This window comes from Phasianus colchicus, chromosome 19 (assembly GCF_987193195.1).
Source record: "Phasianus colchicus chromosome 19, bPhaCol1.hap1.1, whole genome shotgun sequence".
NCBI lineage: Eukaryota > Metazoa > Chordata > Aves > Galliformes > Phasianidae > Phasianus > Phasianus colchicus.
In genome coordinates, this window is record NC_143454.1 from 8,564,400 (window position 1) to 8,589,424 (window position 25,025).

The following is a 25,025-nucleotide window of genomic DNA, read 5'->3' on the forward strand; positions in this document are numbered from 1 at the left end:
GGACCACGAGTTTGTATGAGGCTTTTAGTCACCTTTCAAAAGAACAAGGCAACATCAAAGCAGAGATGCAACCAAGCTGTATGCATTTCCAGCAAAAGGCCAGGCACCTGCTCCTCCTGGAACTGCCAGCCAGCAGCCTTTCCTCCCACTCCTACATCTATCTTACTAATCACTAGAATGGCTGGAAATCCTATTTGTATGTACTGAAAAAGAAGGTTTTGTATTCACTACATAAATCAAACTGCCCCCCCCAGAACCTTCAGCTGGGTTTTTTTCCCTGTGTCTCATCTGCTGCTGTATCAGTGCTGCACTTTCCCTCACATGCTCATTATTCTTTAATGATGCCTATTTGTAAATAGCAAGATAGGATGCAATTAAGCTATTAGAGTCTAAATAAACAACCATACTAATTAGTTCTTTACAAGGAATTTTTTCCTCTTTTTTCCCCCCCTCCTTATTTTAATGTAAGGGCTGGAATTTGCCTTTCATTAATTGAACCTAATTGCAATAGTGCACGATAAAAAGTTAACGTAGATAAAGGATTTAAATGATTTTGCCATATTAAGGATAAGCTGGTGATGTTCTCCTTTAGCACCATGGCACTTTCAGCTACTAAAGCACTGTGTGACACTTTGTTTGCTGTTGTGCCACTGGTGCCACGCATATGAACTGGTGATGCTGGTCCAGCACTGCTATGGATGGCAAAATGGATTTTGTCTCTTTCTATTCTGAATTACAGCACAGTGGGAACTTCACAGGGATGAAAGTGGATCTGGACCTTGTAGAAAATGAAACTTCTTATAAAAAAAAATACTTCTAACTTCAGGTCACAATTTCCAATTCTCCAACCTCTCCCAAGAATAAGGTGCCTTGAACAAGAATCAGTTAGAGCCCTCTTTAATGGACAAATAATTTCAGAATCCATTTTCCCCCTAGAAAATCATCATGATTTTATGTAAAACACCGATAAACAACATTCAGACATAAGAAGTTATTCAGATTCAGTGAACAGATGTCTAGCCTATTTGCAATTAATACAGCCCACTTCCATACAATCAGACTGTTTAAAATGCTTGGAACAAGATTTGAAAGTTGAAAATGTGTCTGATTTTACTGAGAATGAACAGAAACTGTGTAAAAATGCTTCATGTTTTTATAGAGAGATCCACTAAAATTTTAGGCATCTGTATAAATGCATAAAATGTCTTCAGCATCAGAAAGTTTGTAAGATAACATGAAAACAAGAAATGGCAATTTCTGAAATGAGCTTTGCTTTGGAAGAAACAACTTTTCCAGTGGAGAGTTAGTTACACAGAGCATTATGCTTCAGAAACAGCTCAAAATACAGAAAGCTATTCATTATTTCTAAAAATATTCATCTGCTGTCCCTGACTTGGAGAGCAGTGACCTTACACAGCTTTACAAACACTGGGGAGACAAAGCTGCGTGAAGACCAAGTGGCTCCTGGATCAAGATGAGCAGAAGTTGCTGTGTTTGCATAGGGCTGGCCAGGTGCGTGGCCATAAAGAAGTTCATATGGAACCAATACTTACTGTGTTGTAAAATACTTCTGATATCAAAGGAGTGAGTTGTACTCAGGAATTAGAAGTTTCACACTGAAAAAGATAGTCTTAATGCTGGTAACAGAAACAAGGTATGTGAAACAACCATACAATGGTTGCATCATTAGAAATAGAGGAATAGTATCTAGGAATACAACTAACTATTTAACACCATCAAAACTGCAGGTATTTTTCATTAATTAAAAATCGATTTGTGTTTTCTTAACATGAGATGAGGTTTCTCTCTTTACAGTTCCTGGCAGTTGACCAACAAAATCTCACAAAAATCTTAAGAAGGCCTCAGTTCCCTCTGCTGCTGCTGCAAATTAATTTTGCATAACACTGTTATTAAAGCTGATATAATTCTATGTTTAGTCTTTTTTATGCATAGCGCGATTAAAAGATTAATAGAAAAATCACTGGTGAAGATTGGGATTAAACAGCACCTTGAAATGGTAAACTGCTTTTAAAGTCGGTTGAGGATTTCACACAGCTCTGAAAGGCTTCAATTATTTATGTGTTTGGTCTGTGCAGCATAAATCCAGACTAATGAGGTACAATTGCTGTGTATAAATCTACAACACAAAAATCTCCTTACTGTCTGAGGAAGCAGCACCCTCGAAGGAGCAGCAGGCAGAAACCTTTCAATGTACAGCATCTGTGCTCACAGGAATACTTTCTTCAGCCCCCCTGCTTAAAGTTCTCAGCTTATTGCAGAGCTGTACTGTGCTGAGGAGGAGCCCAGCATCATGCAGAGGTTACCAACCCTGGGACTCAGAGCAGCAGCTCCCACAGCTGTGATCACCTCTCTACAAAGATGCAGGCTCTGAAAGCCCCACATCACAGCTAAGGATGTGACTTGATTTCCACATGAATATGAAGGTGGGCACCAATCAGTTTGGGACTGAAATTTTCTGAATTAGATCTCTTTCTCCTGAGGATGATTTTGAGGCCATTTCCAGTAATTCTGACGTTTCAAGGAATCTCACAGGCACGCCCTGATCCTTCTTCCCCACCTCCTTCCAATAGTTTGCATGTTCTTAAAATATACATCTTGCTTATCAGTGCCTTTGATGACGAATGTGTGTGCTTTTGGCAAACCAAGGGACTGGATTTAAAGATATCTCCATATGACAACAATTCCTCTATGGTCAAGATCTTCATAAGCAATGGCAGGTATGATACAAACACTACACAAAAGAATCTGGTTCAGATTCTGATTAGTTAATTATCTCTGGACGAACTGTATATGGTCATGAAATATTTTTAAATAAAACAAGCATTATCCGAATCCCTTGGCATTATGGTAAATCACTGCTGTGGAAGAGCAGCTCCACATCTAACTTGGGATGAGTTCAGAGTGAGAAATGACAAGTTCTGCAGAAAACTCCCTTCTTCTGGGGGAGGTGCTCTTCACACTGCCCATCCTGCAGCACCTTTCGCTGAATGATTTGTGGCTGAAAACAGCAAAAGCTTCTGCAGCAGTCGGGGCCAGATGGAAAGTGCCATATTGGCAACATCAACTGAGACAGATGGGAGAGAGGGAAAACCTGCCTAAAAGAAAAAATGATAAACCCATCACAAAATCACATGCAAAAATATACTTTAAAAGCAGTGGTTTTGATCTCTGATCCAAGGAAGATATGCAACCCATTGGTTCAGTGCAGTGCTGTTGTCTTGTAGCAATAATAATGTCCTTGATTTAGAGACCAACGTCATTTGGTAAGTTATTACTAATTGCTTCTTTTACAGTTACCATTTTTCCAATGCACCTTGCCAACCAGTTTTATCCAAGATAACTCACAAAATTTCCCAGTTGTGCCCAATTCTTGAAAAGTATCACATGTTTTCTGACCTCAAAAAGCCATCAGAATCAGAAGGCAATTACTGGATGCAGTGAGGGACTCTAAGAGAATGGAAATGGTTTCCAAGCAAGGAAGTAAAATGAGACTTTTTCTCTTCTACAGTGAAACAGTTAAACATAAAGTCAGCTAAACAGCAAATGCAAAAGCTTCCACGACTTAGAGCTTCTTAAGACTGCACTGATGAATTCAATTCTTTTATGGAATATGTTGTTCCACTTGGTGAATCCAACAATTGCAGATTAAATGATTTAATGCCAGTGGAAGCCAGCTGTATATTTTAACCTCTGACTCAGTTAATCCCTGGCAAATTTTAGGCTACTCAAAGAAAGTTAATATTAAGATGCTAAAGAATTGATTAATTAAAATGGAATGTAATCACAGCTACACTTATTATTGAGACGTTTATAGTATTTTTGAAAAATACAGGCAAAACCTAAAAATAACAGAGTATTCAATTTAACAAACACTAAAAAAACATAAATTCTTGATTCAAGAAAGCTGTTTTGACAAAACATCTGATTTCTAGATTCCTTTTACCATTTGCTTGGAAACAACAACTGTACTCACACGAGCCTTTCATAGCAGCCTATGTGAGGATGTGCCACAAACGATCTGAGATGGAAAAGGCTGATTTGGTCCCAAATTTTCACTCGGATACAATTTTCCACTTTTATTTAAAAGCTGTCAGAAGATGCGACTTCAGTCTTTTACTCGGCTGCAGGAGAAGCAGCTTCCAAGTGCCACGCTGTAAGAGTTCAGCAGACCCTATTTCTGTGCTGCTGTCCTGGAGTCAAAACTTCACAGACTCGTCTCTTTCTTTAAGCACAGCAGCTGCCTGTGAGAACTGATGTGAACAATAGGCTCTTCTGGAATGAAATCTTGCTTGGTCAGGCAGAAATAAGTCGAATGTATTGGACTTGTTTATCCGTAATCCGGCCTTTACTGCTCATTTACTTCAAAGGCAAATTCTTGACTTCATCATAAAACAGAAATTCATTGGACCAAGAGCAATTTGAACAAATTTAGACAAAGGAAACCAATACAATTTCTCTCTTCCTACCCTTACTTCTTTTTCTTCTTCACTGCCGTGATTGAGATACACTCACTGCCAAGACTGCTGAAAAACACAGTATCTGACCTCACGTTCATATTTCAACAATCTTATTTAACAACAAAAAGCATTTAAAGGTGAAATTCTTTTCATCATCTATTTGCCTAAAAGCAAAAGAGATCTTACACTGCTGGGTCAAACGAAGAGCAGCATGTTTCTGGGAAAAAAATCATCTTTAATAGCCTGCCTTTTAGAAATAGCAATTAAGTCCCTTAAGAAATCCATCTGAAAGGACGAAACGACCCAACTCACCAGCAGCATTGCAGAGGTCCCGTTGGGCCGGGAGAGTTGGATAGACATCTCAGGAAACATCCTGTCAATGCGATTGATCACATCATCGACGTATCTGCCAAACAACACAACAGTTACACACACCTCCTTGTCACAGACTTGCAGATTATTACTTATTTTTAACGTCCAGAGGATTTCTTTGAATTACTTTAATTATCTTTGATACATACAAGATAGCGAATACGTACAGAAGAAAAGTATGAGAATAAAAAGGAACGGACTGACCTTGAATGCAGGCAAACTATGAGCTACACCCAAGTGGATGTTGCACATACTAATTACTTCAACACAGATATTGAAATATAAAAACACACGGCATTTTCAAAAAGCAGTAGTTGGGATACAAGCAAAGATGGGTTTTTGTTTAAGAGAAAAACAGTTTTGCAAAGCATTTTTAAATTGAGCCAGATATCCTTTATTAGGTAACATGAAAGTCTGCAAACGTTTGAAACAAAACACAGGACACAGTTTGTCAGGCAACCTCCCCAGGGATGTTTTGCCCATCAGAGTTGTAGGACACCCAGATCAACTAACTGTCCTGCTTATTCACAGCACCCACACAATGATAAAACCCAGCAAAACCTCTCCCACCCTGGAAAGCTGTGTTAAAACCTTAATCTGCACTTCTAGTTGAGCAGAAAAGTTTCCCCATTCATTTCAATGACTCATTAACAGCCTGTTTGCTAATAAGCAGCCAGAATATCCACAAACCAAGATCTTTCTTAGCATGGTGAAGGAGGAGACATATGAGTGCTTCAGGATGAGTAATCTACACATCAAAGATGAACAGTACACGCCTAATTTTAAACACTACTGAATCCCAAATCTCTTGTGTGTGAATGGAGATGTCCGACTGAGATGCTGGTGGAAAGCAATTCTGTATTTCTCCATTAGCATATGGCTAGGAGCCACCTCACAGCCTTGGACATTTTAATGCAAATTATTGCAGAACTTAAATTTTCTGCGTTTGGGATGATAATTTAAAAACAAATAAAATACAAAGTTGCACATCGTAAAACAAAAGACAAAGCCTACATGCATTAAGGAAGAAAAACTCAACTAATTTTACATTACAGAAACAACACTGTGGGCTTTGGCATTTTATCTGCTTATATCTCTTTGAAAAACCCCACTGGCCATGAACGTTTATCCTTTGCAAAGATCCAGGTTGGTTGGAGGTGATTCATTCTTCAACTCTTTCTTAGACCCATTTCTAAATGCAAAATTTGCCTTGACTGCATGCCTTCAAGCTATGCTTGAAGCCAACCACCATCAGGTGCCACCTGAGCAGGAGAAAGAGATCCTTGCTTTTCTCTCAGAAAAGACTGGTGTCAGGCTGAACAGGGGGCTCTGGGCTTGTCAACAGTCCTACCCTGGAGTGAACCCACACGTAAAGCCATGCAATTAGGTCAAAAGTTGATATAAAATAGAAATCTTCTGAAGACTACTGTTCATGTTAACTCAGTGTGAAGTTCTACCAAAAGCTGGTTACTAAGATATTGGGGTTTACAATTGGTTTTGTAATGCTCAAGTAAACCAATCCAAGAAAACCAACCCAACAAAAAATAACCAAAAGAAATCCGTGTAACTTTGGCAAGGCACAGCTACGGGGTCCATGCCCACAGGTGGCCTTTTCCTTCCTTTCTCAATCAAGAGAATCCAGAGGAAATCCACAAGCCCTTTGCCTTTATTTAAAAGCAGACATCAGCATTTCCTGAGGACACATCAGACCAGAAGGGTTTTTCAAAGATTCTGAGTTAGTCTGACTACACGATGGCCTCAAACACAAAATGACATACAACATAACGCATGGCAGAGCTCTTCTAGGGCCATGTCCTTCAAAGAGGACATCAGGTAAAACACCCTGCTAAGGATGGTTAGGTTGAGGTTGGACTTGATGATCTCGAAGGTCTTTTCCAACCTGAGATTCTATGATTCCAACCTGATTCTATGATTCTGTGATCAGTGCAATAAGTGAGAAGCAGCACGGCAATGGAGAAGTATAACAGGTGACAACTGTTATAGAGCAAACTGAAGAGCATACAGTGAAGATGAGATACAGTGCATTCCCGAGGCTGTCTGCAAAGAAGGTCATACAAAAAACTGCTGTCTGGAACTTCTTTTGCAGAACTGAAATGCATTAATTTAGTGCCAAAATCAGAGCAATCACAATTTACACATCTCTATCCAGCAAGTTACAGCTCAAAAATATGACGGCTCCTATTTATGTTACAGAATTTTTTTTACAGACTCTCAGAAAAGTGTAGCACTTAAGAAGAAAAGTTTAATTTTACTTCTGCTATGCGCACTTGCAATGTACTCACCACGTCTCAGTTCTCTCCTACTTACAAAAGATGCTGGCTGGAATGAGCATTTACAGACACAAGTAGTAACAGAGCAGGGAAAAGCACATGGAAATAGATTTGCTGAAATGTTAGGCATATTTTCAGCTTATGAAAAAAAATACAGCTAACTCTCAGAATTACATACAAGGTGAAAATCATATGGCAGTAAATTCCCCTCTCGCCCTAGAACAGCCAGGCTTTCACTTACAAAGAGTTGAAAAGAGAGTCCAGAGAGGCAAAGGATGCTCCAACAGGCCTGAAGACAGACTGCAAAAGGCCATACCCAGCAGTCCCCACGTGCAGGCACAGCACAGTATTTGAACTCTTTACAGATGGAATTTAATCTTTCTTATTCCTATATGACAGAAAAACTCAAACCAATACATGAACACCTGATCATTCTAAGGCTCCCACTTAGTGGCTCTACTGAAAAGAGCTTCAAGAAACCTCATCATAACTGCACCCTACCCCAAATGGGTTCTGACCAGTAAATGACAAAGGATTTCCCATCATGAACATCCTACACCTATTTTGCTAATGTAATTTTACTAGTCAGAGGGAAGATTTATCAAGAAGCTTTAATAGTAGGTTTGTTGCAACTTCTCCATCCCATTTTCCTCATCCTTCTCTCCCTCATGACACAGATTCATGTTTTTCACGGAGGTTTTAAAATTACTTTTGAACAGAAAACCTTTATTTTAAAAATGATAAATAGTTCCAATCAGTGGTATGCAACTGAATGTGCAACTGAACCCTGTCCAGTAAGATGAGAGCTGACATCAGAGATCCTCCAAGGCTGTCAACGCTATCAATTGTTATTTCCATTTTAATGCAGCAGGGTCCTTTTTTGTATAAACATGCTATATTAATACTGCAGAGGTCAAATGAACCAATCTACTCCAAGAACACCAGCAAAGACTGGAACGAATTCTGAATGTTATCCTCCAAATGAAAGCTTTCTTTGTTATGAACATGTAAGATAAAACAATGCCAGAATAAAGCAACAGAGATATTCTTTGAAAACTTGGCAGTAGGCTCATACTGGTCCATATTACAAGAATAATGTCTGGAACCAACTGAAAAAACTTTTGAAGTCAATTATAAAATACTTGTTATAATGGACTAATTAGCTACGCAAGCCAGATGAGATGCTGCATGCTAACACATCAGGTTGACAACATAAAAATAATTCAGGAACCATCTTCGCAGGCAGACACTCTTTGATTCACACCTAGGCCCCCCATAATATGAAAAACCAATTCATTATAAAATGCCTTTAATTCCATACTGGACAGATGGCTTGGTTCTCCGATGTGACCTCTCTCTCTATATCTGCTTTTTTAATTTTTTTTATTTTTATTTTTACTGGATCAGATCCAATGATCCAACGTTAGTGTGATGTTTAACAGCTTAGACAAGATTTAAATAGCATTCATCCCACACAGTATTTCACTTCCATGCTGTTCATTTTTTCCACTCAATATTACTGTTTAAAAATTAGAAATATAGGAGTTTGTAACCAATTTTGGAGGAGATCTTTCAAAAGAAGAACATTTTGCTACATGATTTCAGACAGATGTCTGCAATGCAATGGAGCTTCACCATTCCTGAATCGTTCGGTGGGAAACACAGTTTGGGATGAAGAGCAGCTCTTGATTCTGTTCAGTCTGTGATTCCAGGTATTCTGGACAGCAAAAGGGGGAAACTCCACACATTCCATCACTTATTAGCACAGGAAGTGCTCCCAAACTTTCAGGGAGGGCTTTTTGTAACCGTTTATATCACAGCTAATAATTTCTTATTATAAATAAATGGCTTTCAGACAAATTGATTGGATATTATATTTTAAAACATACAGTCACAGTTCTAGCGTGATTTATTAACCACAGAATTAAAGTTTTAATTTAATTCAGCCACCTGCTGAGCTAGTCTCCACAGGTAGCAAATTCAAGTTGATAAAAGGCTTTTGAGAAGCATCAATTAACAATAGTTATTAAAACAGTGACCTCTGTCAGCTTTTGTGAAATGACACTTCCTGCTTGGGTGGGCAATGAAGAGCATGAAAAGGAATAAAACAACTCTCACACTGAGAAAGCAACATCATGCCTCAAGACATCTCATTAGGCAGCTGTCACAGCCTGTGATATCTATAGACCAACCTGGAAATTTCTGCCTCTTCCCCCATATTCAACAGTTGATCTGTTGCTATTTCAGGCTCTTGCTCTTCCATCTACAGATTCTAAAAATGCCCGTGTTTCCTGACACCAGCACTGCAGGCATTTGCCTGTTTTGACCACCTTCTCCCCCAGCTAAAAACTCCCTTGCCAGGCAATCTTGTCTTACAGCTGCACCACCGGCCTCTCACCCTCTGAACTGCTTTAGTTATTTCTTCTCTCTTCTCTCATCCAAACACAAAGTTTCTGTTGGTGAGGACTCCAGCCAGGCTCCTCACTGCAGCTCATCATGCTTCCCTCTGTTCTTTCATCATCTGCACACAAACTCTCTCTTCTGCTTCTCCTTTAATGCCTCCAATTCCTGCTGTGAAATCTTTATTCATGACAGGTTGTAAAGGAAAAGCATTACGTTATTTGACTAAGAAACTTCTACCATGAGGTACACTGAGGGCAGAAGAGGCAAACCTGAAGTTGGAGTTATGGTTCTTCAGCCTTGGGGTGGCAACATGTGGCTGGCACGAGGGGTGATGGCATGGCAGCATCTTGGGAGAGCAACTCTACACGTAGGGGAAGCAGCAAGCCAGGAGGTGTGGATTGGAAAGAGCAAATTTGCTAAGATATCCTGGACAACAATTCATGCCCAACCCAGCCTCAGTACTCAGCCTCAGGGGAAGTGAGACAGCATGCATCTGAAAGCACAAAGATTCAGTTCCAAGGCTGAGAGAAGGAAGCTCACCACTGATCTCAGCAAGTTAGCTTTTCAGATAACTGGGTTCGGCTGTGCTAGGAATCTTATTCTGGTCACAAAGAATGAGGTTTCAATACTGAGTGGATGCAAAAGATTAAGCCACGGATGTGCCCAAATAGTCTGAAAGTGTTTATATACAAACAGAGAGCAGTCTTCAAAAGCATATGCATGGAGAGCTGCATCCAACCCTTAACCATCTGCACTTCTCACTCAGGAAAGGCCAAACTAGTACAGCACTTAGAAATGCACGCTGAGTAGTTTGGACAGTTCTGTTAAGGGTTGGACTCACAGAGGCATTTCAAAACCTGAGGCTGTGATTCAACAATTTCCAGTCTCCTGCACCAACAGTGACATAAGGCACTGACACATCCCGGCCCCCTCAACCGTGCTGTGTTAGGAGAGCTGAATCAAAGAGCTGATCTGGCTTCAAAAAGTAAGAAATGCTTTAAAGATAAACCAGTTTCATAATCTAGCCCTGTGCCTGCACAATTCCCATGGGGACCAAAGCTCCCAGAACAGGAATGCTGTACATAGGTGTCATTCTATTACAACAATAAAACATTGTTTTACTGCAAAATGTGTTATTTGTACTGTCTTGTTCACTCAACAAACAATTCTGCATTATTCAGTGCCACTGAGAATCTGCTGGTAAGGGATGAGGTGTAAGCACTTAAGGAATTTCCTCAAAGGTAAGAAGTGACAGTGATGCTACAAATCCAGGCAAGTTCTCATGCTGAATACTTACAAAATGCAAACCTGCCCTGAACCAGCCCCTGGACAACCACATGTTTAAGTTAGATAAGAACACCTTTTCAATATGCTCTGAAAATACACATTTTGTCAGAGCACTGCTTCATTTGGTTTTGAAGAGCAAAAAGATTTCTGTTCACAACATCACATTCCAGAGTATCATTTTAAATAGTGCAACTTTAATAAGGAAAACCTCAAATCACAAACAGAGACCTTGCAGTCAAATTCCCATAGACATTTCACCATGTGGTTGAAATAGCTTTCCTGGTGCTTATGTAGAATGTTCTTCAAAATGCCTTAAATGCACAGTAGTAATCAAGAGTTGAACACGGATATTGCAATGTGTGAAGGCTGGTTAACAAAATAAGCATGCATCTGCTTTACAGTCATCAGCAGAATCTTGTTGGGGCTTGTAACTAGACCGTATGCTTTATGAAAAACATCATTAACTCCTTTATACGTACCTCAAGAGGAAAAACAGCCCTCCCTAACATCAGTAATAACAATTCCAGAAGCTATGGCTCACAGCACATAAGCACTGTTTATTTCTTCTTGTTTGAGAAAGTCGATGCTGCTTCACAACCAGCACTAAATGCTAACAGCAGTAATTTTCCGGGGCCTGGATGAGAATCAGAACTATTACACGAACATTTATCCTCAAAGATGGTTCTCGTAAGTTGTCAAGCAATTTGCGTCTCACCCATTAACTGAAATTTGCACACACAAGTTTCCATACAGTAAAGCCATGCCAGAAGTCTTTGGGATTAACTTGTGCCAAGAGATCCAGCTGGCCTTCACAGAAAGCTGCATAAACTACACACACCTCAGCCCAAGGGGTTTCAGAGAGACAGGCAATGCCCACCCTCTCCTGCGTCGTATTAGTCCTGCTTCTAAAAATGACAATGGGCTGAGCTGGTTTTAGGCTCACCTGCCTTGCCAAGCTCCTAAAACAAATAAAAGGGGCTCCTTGCACACGGGAAGGCTTCCATTGTTAGGGCTGACTACGTGATGTGATTCTGATGCTACACATTATTCCAAGCTGTCATTTCTTCTAAAGTTAGTATTTTATAATACATTATTTTCAGCTCTGCTATTGAAGAATTATTTCAATAGCACAATCGTCTCAGTTTCTCTCTTAGTGCTTTGTATCTCCCTCAACAGAAGGGAAATGACAGTACTTACCTGCTTTTATGAAAAGCAGCAGATAATGTGTGATACCTATTATGTATTCTATACCTATCACAACTAGTGAGATTTTACTTCTGAGCTCACTGATGGATGGAAAACATAGTGTATTTTGCACAATTAGACCTTTCTATGCACTCGATCACTTGCACTTGATCACACTGACAGCACTGCTGGAAGATCTCAAGGTCACTAACGTGACATGTACCAATCCCTGAATTTAACAGGGAGCATTAAGGATATAATCCTCTGTGGAATGCCTAACAGTATCAGAGCAGGAGAGCAGAGCAGAGCAGTCCTTAGGACAGCTTGTGTTTGTACTGGTTTAGTTACCAAAGCCCTGATGTCTTCTGCCTCCAAGTATCCCCTACTTAAATGAGATTCTGATGGCACGCAGGCAATACTCTGCAGTCTTAAAACTTTCTCTAAATTCAGAATGGCTCAGTACTCTGAAAACCTGTTTCAGTAGATTTTCTCATCCTTACCATATGTTTCCTTCAGTTTTGGCTACGAAGAGCCAAAGAGAAGAAGATTAAAGAATGAAGAGATTAACTTTATGTCTCTGCCATGTCGGCACCCGATGCAGGCACGAGCACGTGTGTCAGAGCTGCAGTCACACTGAGCACCTGTAGGTGCACTGCATGGTTATCTGTTCTACCTTATCCAACATTTTGTGACTTCCTAGAAGCTACTGGTCTGAGGATACTCAACTTTTATGAGTCTTATTCTAGCACTATTACCTTAGAACCCCTGCTGGACTCCAGCTGTACTGTGGAAGCAGATTCCCACAGCTCGTCATGGTGCTAACATCTAAGGATACTCAGATAAACAGAATGCCTGAAGGAGCGTATTAGTCAAGAGAAAAAGCAAAGCAAAACAAAATCACAGACACAAAGACATTAAAAATCTGGCTTCTGCAATTTCACTGTCGTCCCCACAGTGACATATTATTGCACTGCTCAATTCCTACTTCAGAATTCCACTGTTCCTGTAGGTCAGGGTTTTGGAGTACTTAATGGGAGTAGTAGGAAGCAAAGAATGTCAAGAAAAGACACACATCTGTATGCACACACACATACACACCTCGTACATACACCTGTGTACATATCTGTTTATACTTATTCAAATAAATAATAATTAAAAATTATCAAGGCAACAAGAGGAGAAAGCTTTGGCAGATGGGAGGTTCAAGCATGGAAAACCAGTTAGGTTTTCAAATGTCAAGTTAAACATGAGAAGTCCTTAAATACAAGAGGAGTTTAAAATAAAGTCTGGTGGCTCATAAACAGGCCTCCATTTTTTGGAGGGGGGGGAGAGACAAAAAAGGTATGAAATACTGTACCAAACTATGACTTGTGCAACCCCATGCAATCCATTTGTTATACAAACTTTTACTAAGTATCTCTTGCAAGGCTTATGATCACCTATTTCCTAAGTTCTCTTGATTAATGCTGATTTTTCTCTTTGAGATTAGGCTGTGACCAAGTATTTCAATCTTTCTGCACTAATACAGAAATGGAAAATCTCTCTTAAAACTCTGAGGTTTATCACACGACTCCTTCAAGGGCATCTTTCCACCCTTCTGGTACAAAAGCTGCATATAATAAGTACAATTAGGTATTTATACATTCAGGAGTCTCCCATACAGACACTTGGTGGAGGGAAGCCCTTCAGAATCCTGTTTTCTAAACCCACATCTTTCATTGCCTTTTGCTCCAATTGACCTTTTAACCAAGCAGGTTGCCTTAGGTTGGGATTTTTACAGGGCTCACTGAAAGTCAGCAAGGAGGGGAACTAATTCCCTTAAATACTCAGGAAAAGGAAATTCCCCTTAATTCCACCACCACTGGCAGAAGGAAACAACAGAGGTTGCTAAAGGGGATGGATTATAGTAGCAGTAACCCCTGGGCTCACCAAATCCAGCCCAGACACCAACTCTCCACAATCACACTACGCCTTTTTGGCTACCTTCCCACTCCTGCAATCAGGTTCCTCCTCATGTGAAGTTATTTCCCCTCCCACACGAGGATCAGCATGCAATCACAGAGATCAGAATGGGCTGATGGTCACGGCGGCTTTCTTAATGCTGAAGCCCATGGTCTGCCTGTGCTGCTCTGCTGTGCTCAACAGGGAAGGCAGGGATGAGGCTCAGCTGGGTCTGGAGCCAAGGCTGTGCCGTGGGAAACGATGCTTCTGCACCCCTCTGCCTTATCTGCACAGCTTCCAGAAAAAGCAGACATGTATCAGTGCTCACACTGGATGTACCTGAAGGAAAATACCTCCTTTAGAACCACTGTGTTCTGTGCTAGCAGAGAGGTGTTATTATTAGAAATTGTATTATTAAAAAACAACAAACCACACAACAGAATTTTAAGTATACTAATAGAGAAAACACCCTAAGTAAGAAAAAAACAAACAAGGAATGACAATCTCCTTCGAAAAATACAGGAGTGCTAAATCTGCCTAGCTTTCCTGCTAGATACATTTCTCCATTCTGAGCATTTATTAAAGAACACAGAGCTCAAAACACTACAAAAACTAAGTTTTGTTAAGGAATGTCAAATTGATTACCCACAGGAAAGAAATTCCAAGTTGCTACATAGTTTTCAACAGCAAGCAGGCACTGATGAACAAAAGCACAGCCTCTGAGCATCACCAGCCCTTACCAACAGGCTGCCCACTGCAATGCAAGTGGGGGAGCAAAGCGAGCCGGCCCCAACCACGCGACTCCTCGTGTGCTGCTGCAGCGGGGCCAATAAAGGGTTTCTTGCAGGTTCTGGAGACAATATGAGCCCGATCAACCTTTTCTAATCAGCAGCCAAAGTGTCTCATCTGTCTGTCAACGGCAGTGTCTCCCAGCGGGGAGTGGTTTATTATTCTAATGAGATGCTCCAGCGAAGAGAGGGTCAGCCGTGAATCACTACCAGGAGAAGATTTAATTAGAATTTTTACACTGACTAAAGACACTTCCAGCACACAGACAAAACATTAAATATGGAGATAACGTATTTTAAAGCAAGATTACTGTTGTTTTCTTTGTTTTAGATACAATTTATATATATATATATATTTTATGCCATGGCTCCTCTCATTACACAGTTGCACTTTCCAAATTCCAGATCTTGTAGTTATAAAACTTCCAGTCAAACCCACCTAGCAGAGAGCTTTATTTTTTTAGGAAAGAATCTAAAAGAGCATGAACAAAAACCAAACCCAGTTAAGAACCAGTTGGTTCATCACAGAGCAGAAGTTACATCGGTTTGATCCTAAAGGCATGAGTAACATATACCAATATATTACTGTAGTGTTTTCATTAAAAATGTGCTATATAAAGAAGTGAACAGGAATCAGTTCTGTCAATACAGAGACTTGGAAGCTTTCTGTATGAGCAGGCAGAACTTTCATTAAGAGTAAGCTTTTATCAGAGGGGCGAAAGCTAAAGCCAGTGACGAGGACCAGAGCTATTACAGATACTTCAAGCATTTGGAAACTATTATCTCAAATTCATGCTGCTAGCACAATACAGGTTCACCTAGTAACATGACAGCAAATTACATGATTAATTAGCTAACACGGAGCTACTGAGAGTCAACCAGTTGAAGCCAATGTCCTGCAGAAGCAGCGATGTTTCTGAACATCAGTGAACTGGCAGATATCTCAAAATCCCTCTTCATTCATTCTCAATTTGCATTCACTGTTCAGTGCACTGACATGTATTTCTGTGTTTGACTTGTGTTTCATCATTTAACTATTCTCCACTTACAATCGTGAAGTTTTCTGCTATTTCCAAATACATATGAAATGCAATTACAATAAATTAAATCAGACATTCTTCATGGCACTCCATGGGTATTTTTTTTAAGAGACAAAACTATACAAGGCACTGATGGTACTGCATAACTGCTTGGCAAAATGCACAATGAGAAACATCACACAGCACCTCTGAAAAGGAACCATGGGGATGGGAAAGCTGAAGAAGAAAGGTGGGCTGAAAACAAGTGGATTGTGGTTACACTTACATCCTCAGCTGCACTGCTCCAACGTTTGCTGCTCTGCCTGCCTGCAACTCATCCCCATTAGTTTCTTTGGAAACTGCAGCTCATAAGCACAAAATAAAGTCAGAAAATAAGGGCAAACAAAGCAGCACTTATTCTGCTCTTTTCAAGGGCTTAAAAAAAATCCCTAAAACATTAACTTTAGTTTAAATGTGTGTGCATATATATATTTCACAGTATCACAAGGCACTCAAGGACCACTTTTCCATCCCCACAAGCCACACTGCATCAGTGCTCAATGACAGCTCTCAAGAGGCTCTGAGCTCAAACCAGAGCTGAAGTTTTCCCAGTATCCCCTCCTACACATTCTGGAGATGGAAATGAAATACTTCTTTAGGGTTTGAAGGCAAAGTCAACTATCTGTGCAGGTTTTGTGTTTGAGAGAAGACCTCATTGCTGAGGTTCACCCACCAAAACATGCAGGAAGCACTGACTTCCATTCCTGCTTTCAGAAGGCTGGGCAGGATCACCTTTGAAATGCGAGTCAAAACCTCAGACAACACAGCCATCTCTGGAATGTGCTATACCTTCTTCAGAAGCAAGCTTTGATGAGGAACATCACCCCCAGACAGGTGCTTAGTATCTGAAACATCAGATTAATGACAATCATCTGGGAATTATTTCCTAAATTTGCAACTTGATAGATTACTTGCCAACAACACAGCTCAGCAACATTTGCCTAATAAGCCTAATCATTTCTTTCCTTTTTTTTTTTTTAACTTAATTTTAAGAGTGAATCATAGAAAAGTTAAAAAAGCAAACTTAGGTATTATTTATAACAATGGTAAAGTACTGTTAGCTATGACCATGACTCTTCAAATTATGCGCCTGCTATGTAGCCAGTGAGTCCCAAAATTAGATCTAAGTTGGATTTGTCTTTCAGTCCTCCACAAAAAGCTCTTTTTATAAGACCTGTCTACAAGGCACAAATGTGTCATGAGCAAAAGCATCATCTTTGCTGAGAAACTGTCAAAATCCCAAAGCCAAAATGAAACAGAAGGATCTGCATGTAAAAGGCAAGTAGAAAAGCTTGCTTTTGGCTTGAGGGAAGCTAAGTTTCACAGCACTACTTTGGACAGAGCTATAAAATTTTGACTTAAATTACATGCAAACAGTAAGGTATTCTGTGCGACTTGTACAGCGCGTTTGATTTTAACACCAAACATCCAATGTAACAATCAGCAAAAGAGCTCAGCAATTATGAGATTGAAGGCATTCGGGGAGCTTGACACAGACTGACAGGCTCCAGCCAAGCTTGCTGTGTAATTATTTCATGTGTCTGCGCTTTGTCTTGCATCACTGAAATGAACACCTTAAGGCAAGAACACAAAGGATAGAGAATAATACATCAGCATGCGTTTCTCAGAACGAATACTGACAGTGGATAGTGAAGAGCTTCCCATTAGGTCTCACACGTAGGAATGATACAGTCATTCATTCTTCACGACACGTCACTCCTGGACCCTGAGTCTTATAAGAAATCAGCTGGCTTGAAAAAGTGACAATAAAGACAATCCAGGCTCCCACCCTACGTGCAAGCACCAGCCTTGTAGTTAATGCCTCCTCTTATCCCAGCTTTGTGCAAACATTACTTGAGTTGCTCTCAGCACTCCCACAACAGAAGATGCAATTCATACAGTTCAAGAGGGGAAACCAGGCATGCAGCAACTCAACAAAACAGCAATTTGCTCTGCAATAACTTACCCAGGAACCTCTGCATCTGCAAGAGGGCTTTTCAACATACATGGTTGAGAATGAAAAGGCTGACCACTATCCCACAATTATATCTTGGGAGGGATGGAAACAAAGCACTACAGGCAGTAACAGAGCATAGTAATCGTATATAGAATGTAATTTTCATTTCCTTCAAGGTGTGCAGGCAAACAGCAGTGGTTAAATGAGTGATTTGCTGTTTTAGTCGCGATCTCTACACCAAAGTATTACTTTATTTGCTGAAATAAAATTTGCAAGAACAAAAAAAAAGTCGCAGAAAAAAAAGAGAGCTGAGTCCACTGCTGATGTTAGCAAAGCCTTCCTTGCCCAGTGTTTTCTGACCTGTGTTACCCATGCAAAGTTAAGAACCACAGAAAATAAAGCTAAAACAATGAGGCACGTGTCCAATTAGAGATGTGTGCTATGTTACTGAACTCTTCTTTTTAAAAGACACATACATACTCATGAATAATATCACTGGCATTACAAAAACAGTGCTGAGATTTTGTTAGGTAAAAATCTATATAGCAAAGAGGAAGCACCATTAGGAACACAAATAACAGCAGGGTAGCATCTGGAAACAAATGAAAACCAAGTTAACTTCAACCAGTGAAACTTCTAAAAGCTGCATTTTATTTTTTTCTACCAGCAGTTGGACAAATAGGACAAGCAAAGTGATTGTACCAAAATCCTTAAAACCATTACAAACAAAGGTTATGTTTAGAGGATATTGCTATGACGTGATCAGCTAGAATCTGCTACCCAAGCTTTTTCCATTTAACCCACCCATAGGGTTCCTCATAAACACATGAATACTCAGAAAATGCCCTAAAGTGAAATTAAAAAGTAATAACAGTTATTTTTAACACCAAGTAAAGAAAACACAGCTAAGCAGTTCTCCTACTGTGTGTCCTTTCTAGGTAGGCAGATGCCAGGTCAGTTGTCCCCACCGGGTCCCCAGGATGGGGACAGCCACTTCTCCCCCCAGTAAATCCAACTTTGGTCTCCTGCTGAGCTCCCACCTACACCCATTGCTTAGGAAACTCCTTCTTTGTGAGTTACTGTCAAAGATACAGGTAACCCTCATTGCCTTTATTCTTAGGTAAGACATTCTAGTCTTCTTATCCCTTCTCCCTACCAGCACGTATCACATTTGAAAGCACTTTTATTGTCCTCACAGAACAGCTGTCTCGTTTCTCCCTCAAATAGCTGAAGGTTGCTTGGAATCATGATGAGGCACAGAAGTGATGTAACTAATAAATACATTCACAACATGTTCGCATCGCACCACAGTTATGCAATAACACCATTTTTGCTAAGCCATCAAAACAGAGACCTCCTCCTCCCACCTTATTAGGGCTCTACTCTTTTTGCTTGTCATCTTTGACAGTGGAATATACAACCAATGAATATGGAAACACTTGCTGACTTTGGCAAGCGGCTGGTTTCATTTATTCTTTTCCACTTGATTGCCTGCTGCAGCAAAGCAGCCTCTAGTGCTCCCCACATCAAACAGTCCGGCCAAGAAAGGGGGTTAAAGCAATCACATGATAAAAATCACAGCTTTGGCAACAGCTTTGATATCATTATTAAGCTCACACAAATTTCCTCTCTTATCTAGCTTGTTCTTCACTGTCTAATTAGTCCAACCACTGATAGAATGCTTCGTTTTTTGACACAGAAACAAGCAGTTAAACTAGTACTTGTGGTGTCTTTCATTACACATTAACATCTTCATCCTGAGCTTTCCTTCTACTGAACGTACAGGGATTCCCTACAGGGCGATCCTGGCATTCTGCTCCAAAGGTTGCAAGGGCATCTTGCAATGCTTGGGGCCGTAGAAAAACTTTTAATTAATTGCCACCTTCTAACGGCACAATTCTCACACAAACATTACCTTTAAGGCAAACATACATCAAAGAGTCAGAAATGTGCTGTTTTACCATAGAATTGCAATTCCCAGTAAAACTAACATTCACTGAGGGCTATGCAGTGCCTTGGATCTGTGCACATCCTGGAAAATGAGCATGCACAGCAAGGATGGTGCACTGCCCCAGGTTTCCAACGAGATGCAGTTTTATCACTCCCAACTACGAAGCGTTACAGTCAATCTTCAGCAAAGCAGCAAAGTAGATGGGAATTGCTTCAAATCGCTGTGCTCAGTCGCACCAGGCTGGGCATCACACCCAGAGCAACACTATCTGTGGGATTCGCTTGTGGAACGTGACACCGAAACACGAACAGCAACGAACCCAAGGTCTCTGTAGGCTGATGCCATCAAGAAAAACATTCGTGGAGCTGCTCCTGACCAGGACGCACAAGCTGAGGCTATCAGTCCTTAAGAGCTCATAGCAAATGGCAAGAGAAGCTCTTCGCACTGTGAAGAAATGATGAAATCTTAATTACATGCCCTCTTTATCCACCGTTGTTGGACGGAGCATTTGCTGAAAAGTGAATAAATCGCACGGCTTTTTCCCTCGGTGTTAAAAAGCACTGTAAAATTTTACAACACCACTAACACACATCTCAGTAATTTAGTGCGGCTAAAGCAACATCCAGGACCTCTGTCTCCTGTTCTTGCATGGGTAGAAATTATTATCCTGCTAATGAATATCACAAGGAACATTTGGTTTTAGTCAAAATCTTTCCTTTGGACAATCTGTGTCGATCAATGCCTGCTGCTTTTTTATAATTACTTTGTAAGAAAACAGGCAGCTGTATAGTACTTATTGGAATGAAATGAAATTCAGCATATAACTACAGCCAAAAAAATGGCATTGATCGGGTATAACAAAATAAAGAAGATTATTACAGAGCCTCCTGCTGCCAGATACATCAAGATATTAGGAGATTAGATCAAGCTTAAATATTTTTGAAGGAGTCATCTTTCTAAAGTTGCAAAGAACAGCAAAGGTATCGACTCAGCACTGAGCTCCCAAGCATCCAGCAATGGAATGGAGCTGTGCAGAAGTTGTTGTAGCTGAGCTGTGGCAAGCAGGGGCTGCTCAGAGCAATGCCACCACGCTGACAACTGCAGGACCTGCAGAGAACACAAAGCAGGGAAGGACCCCCACCCCACCACACCACACATAGCACACACTGGGCCCAACTGTGCTGAGAATCACAGCAGTGTGCTAAGGAACTGCTCCCTCCCATCAGCAGTACAAGGCTCTACTTCAAATCTTACCCAAGTCCTCGAGTCATACAGCTCCAGCCGGGGCCCAAATAAACATAAATGCAAATCCCAAATATATTGCACTGGAAGAGGGTTTCTGCTGCTGTTTTAATAGAGTTGGATCAGGTTTACGGAGTAAAAGAGATTGTCAGATTTATATTATATTAGAACATGCCACACAGAAACCTAGAAGTCTGAGATGCAGAAGTGGCTCTGAGTCCCAGAAGGTATCTGCTGTAGGACAGACTACTACGTTACACTTTTATCATCTATACTACAAAATCAGATCACATTTTTTCCCCTCAGTTTTCAGATGCTCGCTAAATCTCTGTTGATCCAGTATTCAATACTGCCCCTAACTACAGAAATCACATACATCCCTAAGAAAGCACAGAAACAACAAGCAGTTGACCACAAGAACCCTGCAGACCAAAGATAGAAAAATACAGCTACATCATCCTCCTTCCTTCAGTATCTTTGCTATCTCAGCATAAAGCATGTGTTACAAAACACATGCATGGTGTCAGAGTGAACAGTGAATACAAAGCAGTGAATACAAAGAAGAGAAAACATTATCAGAGCTTTGTTTTAAGACGTATACTAAAATGAAAAGCTCACCTGGACTATCCCCTTCTCCCATTTTTTGAAGCACAGCTCGGTGAAGTATCATTGGCTACAAATAGGAAGGACTGATGGATGCTATGGCCCCAGCACGTAACAGGATGTAACCTCATTGGTTTTGTCTGCTTCAACTCCTCAAGAATCAAAACAACACTTTTGATATTATTTTTCCAGTTAAGTTACATGGAGAGCTAACCAGTAAATACTACACAGCTAAAAGTGACAGACTGCTATTTCATTTCATAGCAGATTGTTCCACCTAACCCCAAGCACTTAAATGCAACGCACAGAAAGAAACAGCAGGCAGCTTTGGCCCTCACCCCTGTGTGCCTGTCGAGCTCTGTGAGCCCCCCATCTACTGCCAACAGGGGTCTTTCATCCCTGTGATGAGGACTAGTTAGCTATCTCAGGCTACCTCTGAAAAGCAAAGATAATAACTTGACACCTGTATGTACAGCTGTTCTCTAGATGAAACTCAGTTCAATGAAGTTTAATGATGTGCTACGACCTTGGAATTTTTCCTTTTAATACAACATGGGTTGAATCACAGCAGATGCTTCTCAGCTTTGGGATCTGGATGTCCCTGCTTCTGACCCTGTAAAGAACCAGATCAGTTTCAAACTGCCACAAATCACCATTTGGTTTAAAGGTAACTTAAGTCAGTGCTTCTAACACTGCAGTGGCAATGCACCTTATGGGGACTGGCGTGTTTCTTATCTTTTAGTGGTGGGGAAAAATGGCCAGGAAGAAAATGAAATGAAAAAATGAAAACGTGAGGATTATGTAATTGTAACTTTTCCTTCTGTACCTTAGAATTAAAAATTAATGCTTACTGTGGCAGGGGATTGGAACTTGATGATCCGTGAGGTCCCTCCAACCCAAGCCATTCTAAGATTCCATTTGAAGGAACTAGAATTACCCAGGGGTTTCACCAAACCTGACAGAAAGGTACATCACTTCTTCAACAGCCTCCAGTCCCACTTCCCTAGAACAACCTGTCTCAAAGCAACTGCTGTCATTTCTGGTTGGTAGGCAGAGAAGAAACCCGAAGAAAAATCCAAAACAAAACACAACATGGCTGTATCTTAAAATAAATTGAAGCCACCGTATTTTCAATAGCTGTTGAAAATCATTGTGATCTGTTTCTCAGCAGTTATCTCCCTGTAACAAAGTTGTCAAAACAGTGATTTCCTGTTTGCTCGTTACATTTTGTTATATTCTACGTGGTTCAACAAAAAAATAACACAAAAAAAACACCACCACCAAAACGTTTGGGGACTCTGTAATCCTCTGAAGTAGTGTTGTAGGTGGCAGTTTCAGCAGGTTTGTGTTATTCTGCAGTCTTCCTTCGAAGAAACCTAATACTACATGCACGCTATTTGCATTCCTCTGAAAGGCTCTAAAGGAATGCATAACATGGAGCAGCAGCATCACCACATGCCCCTCCACTGCTGTATTTAAAAAGCAGTGGAACATTCACCCCCAAAATGAACTGCATGACATATCTGCAGGAAAGGCATCCAACAATTCCCCGAAAAAAAACAGCAACACAGACGTGATCCAAACTGTGCAAAAGATACCAAGTACTGAAATTAACACTGGGTCTACATGGCTACAAAGTAATTAAACCTTTTTCATGTAAATATTACTGTCTTACAGTACAAGGAACAAACTTTTAATCTATTTCTTCATATAAAAAGGGATTAATTTGCAGAGCAAAAGGGTCACACATTCCAGCAACACGTTCTTTTGCAGTTCCTGTTGCACTGCCTCGCTAAAGTCAAGCTAAAGGAATACCGTGAGAAACTTAAACATGAACAGGGATATTTAGTGAGCTCCGAGTATTGAAACTTATTGGAAACTGATCTCTTCCTTATTAATACAATTCCCCATCATGTACAGAAAGATATCTCTCTGTTCCAGAATGCAAATAGAGTTTTAATCTTTAATTATATTCTCAACCTCGGCTCTTCTAAAAGAAGTACAGATGTGGGCCTGAGGATTATGGCTTTATTACAATATCATCTCTGCGGCATTTAATGAATATTGATACTTAATACAGCTTTGCCAGTAGGGGGAAAGGAGAATTTTAGAACTGCACAAAGAACTTCTGATGACTTTTCTCCAAAAGGAAACCACAGCCACACGTTCTGCTCTTTCATTCTGGAATACTTTTAAGAACGGGCCCACGTGTTGGATTACAGCACACAGTACTCAATGAGACCCCAGGAACAACACCTGCATGTCAAATAACCACAGCCCCACGGTGCAGATGCTGGGTGTCACACTCAGCTGCTGAGCACATCTTGGTTTCGAGGTCTGTATTCCTGGCTGGGATTTCAGACCTGTAACACAGTGAGGTTGCAGTACACAAACACAATTTAAACATATGCTCTTAAAACAACAACAACGCACGTTTCTTGGCTGAAGCATGCTTTGCCATTATCTTTAATATCATCTGCCTCTTTCATAATGAAAATCCCCATCCTAGGAAGTAATTAGATGCTGTTTATAAAACAACATGCTGAAGAAAACCTTTTTCTTCCCAAACTCTTGGCAAAGGGCTCATCAGGATTCTGCTTAATATAGAAACGGTAATTTACACCAGTTCCAAATAATTTATTCTGGCACATCTAATGTCTGGGTATATCATTTAGACACACACACACACACACACACCTTTCAGCTAACTGTTTAAAACAGCATTTTTGTTTTTATTACTGTGTAATTATTTTAAATTGAATTTCTTCCTCAACACTCAGCTGCTGTGTCCAACAGAACCCTGCAGTACTGCTTGTATGACAGAACATTACATCTGTTAGGGCAGAAGCACAATGAAAAAAATCAACACTTTGACAATGCTGGTATTGAACCAAGCTCCACGAACAAAGATTGGGATATCTGTGAATTTATTTTCCAAATCCAGATGAGCACTGCTGCTGACCCAGTAATAAGCTCTTAAAGGGGACTGCTCACTAAAGAGCTGCTTCTGGTGAAGTAACTCCAAAGCACGGAGACAAGTATGCACTTCTTGTCAATATAACTTTCTCCTCTAGAAAAAGAAAGCAGATGAGATGATGGGAGTTTTGTACAATAAACTATGGAAGCAATTTTGACAGCAGATTTATTATAAACCAGTCACTTAAACAGGCAGATAGATGGAAGAAGTGCTTACAGCTCTGCATTCTGTGGATACGCGGTGTTGGAACAGAGTTCTGTTACACAGCACTCACACAGCACAACAAAATGGACTCATGCCCACTTAAAGAAAAAAAAACAACAGCTTTCTTGAGCACCCAGCACTTCTATCCTCAAGTCCTTATCCTCTTCTGAAAGAAAAATCATCTTCATTGCTTTCTGTTCCTCATTTATCTACAGCACTATTATGGGCAGCATGTCTTTGTTTTTTTATTTTTTAATAAAGGAAAAG

The 25,025-nt window shown here is 40.4% G+C and overlaps 1 protein-coding gene across 6 annotated transcripts in view; it reads right to left on the reverse strand.

The window, feature by feature from the left end:
• The window catches only part of MED27 (mediator complex subunit 27), an 81,560-nt gene that overhangs the window by 23,081 nt on the left and 33,454 nt on the right, over nt 1-25,025 (reverse strand). For 2 of the 6 annotated variants that reach the window (XM_031601760.2, XM_031601761.2), the window contains exon 4: nt 4,791-4,884. In XM_031601760.2, coding sequence (XP_031457620.2) covers nt 4,791-4,884 — 94 coding nt within the window. The other 4 variants (XR_016458981.1, XR_016458982.1, XM_090121607.1 and 1 more) reach the window with 4 other exon arrangements.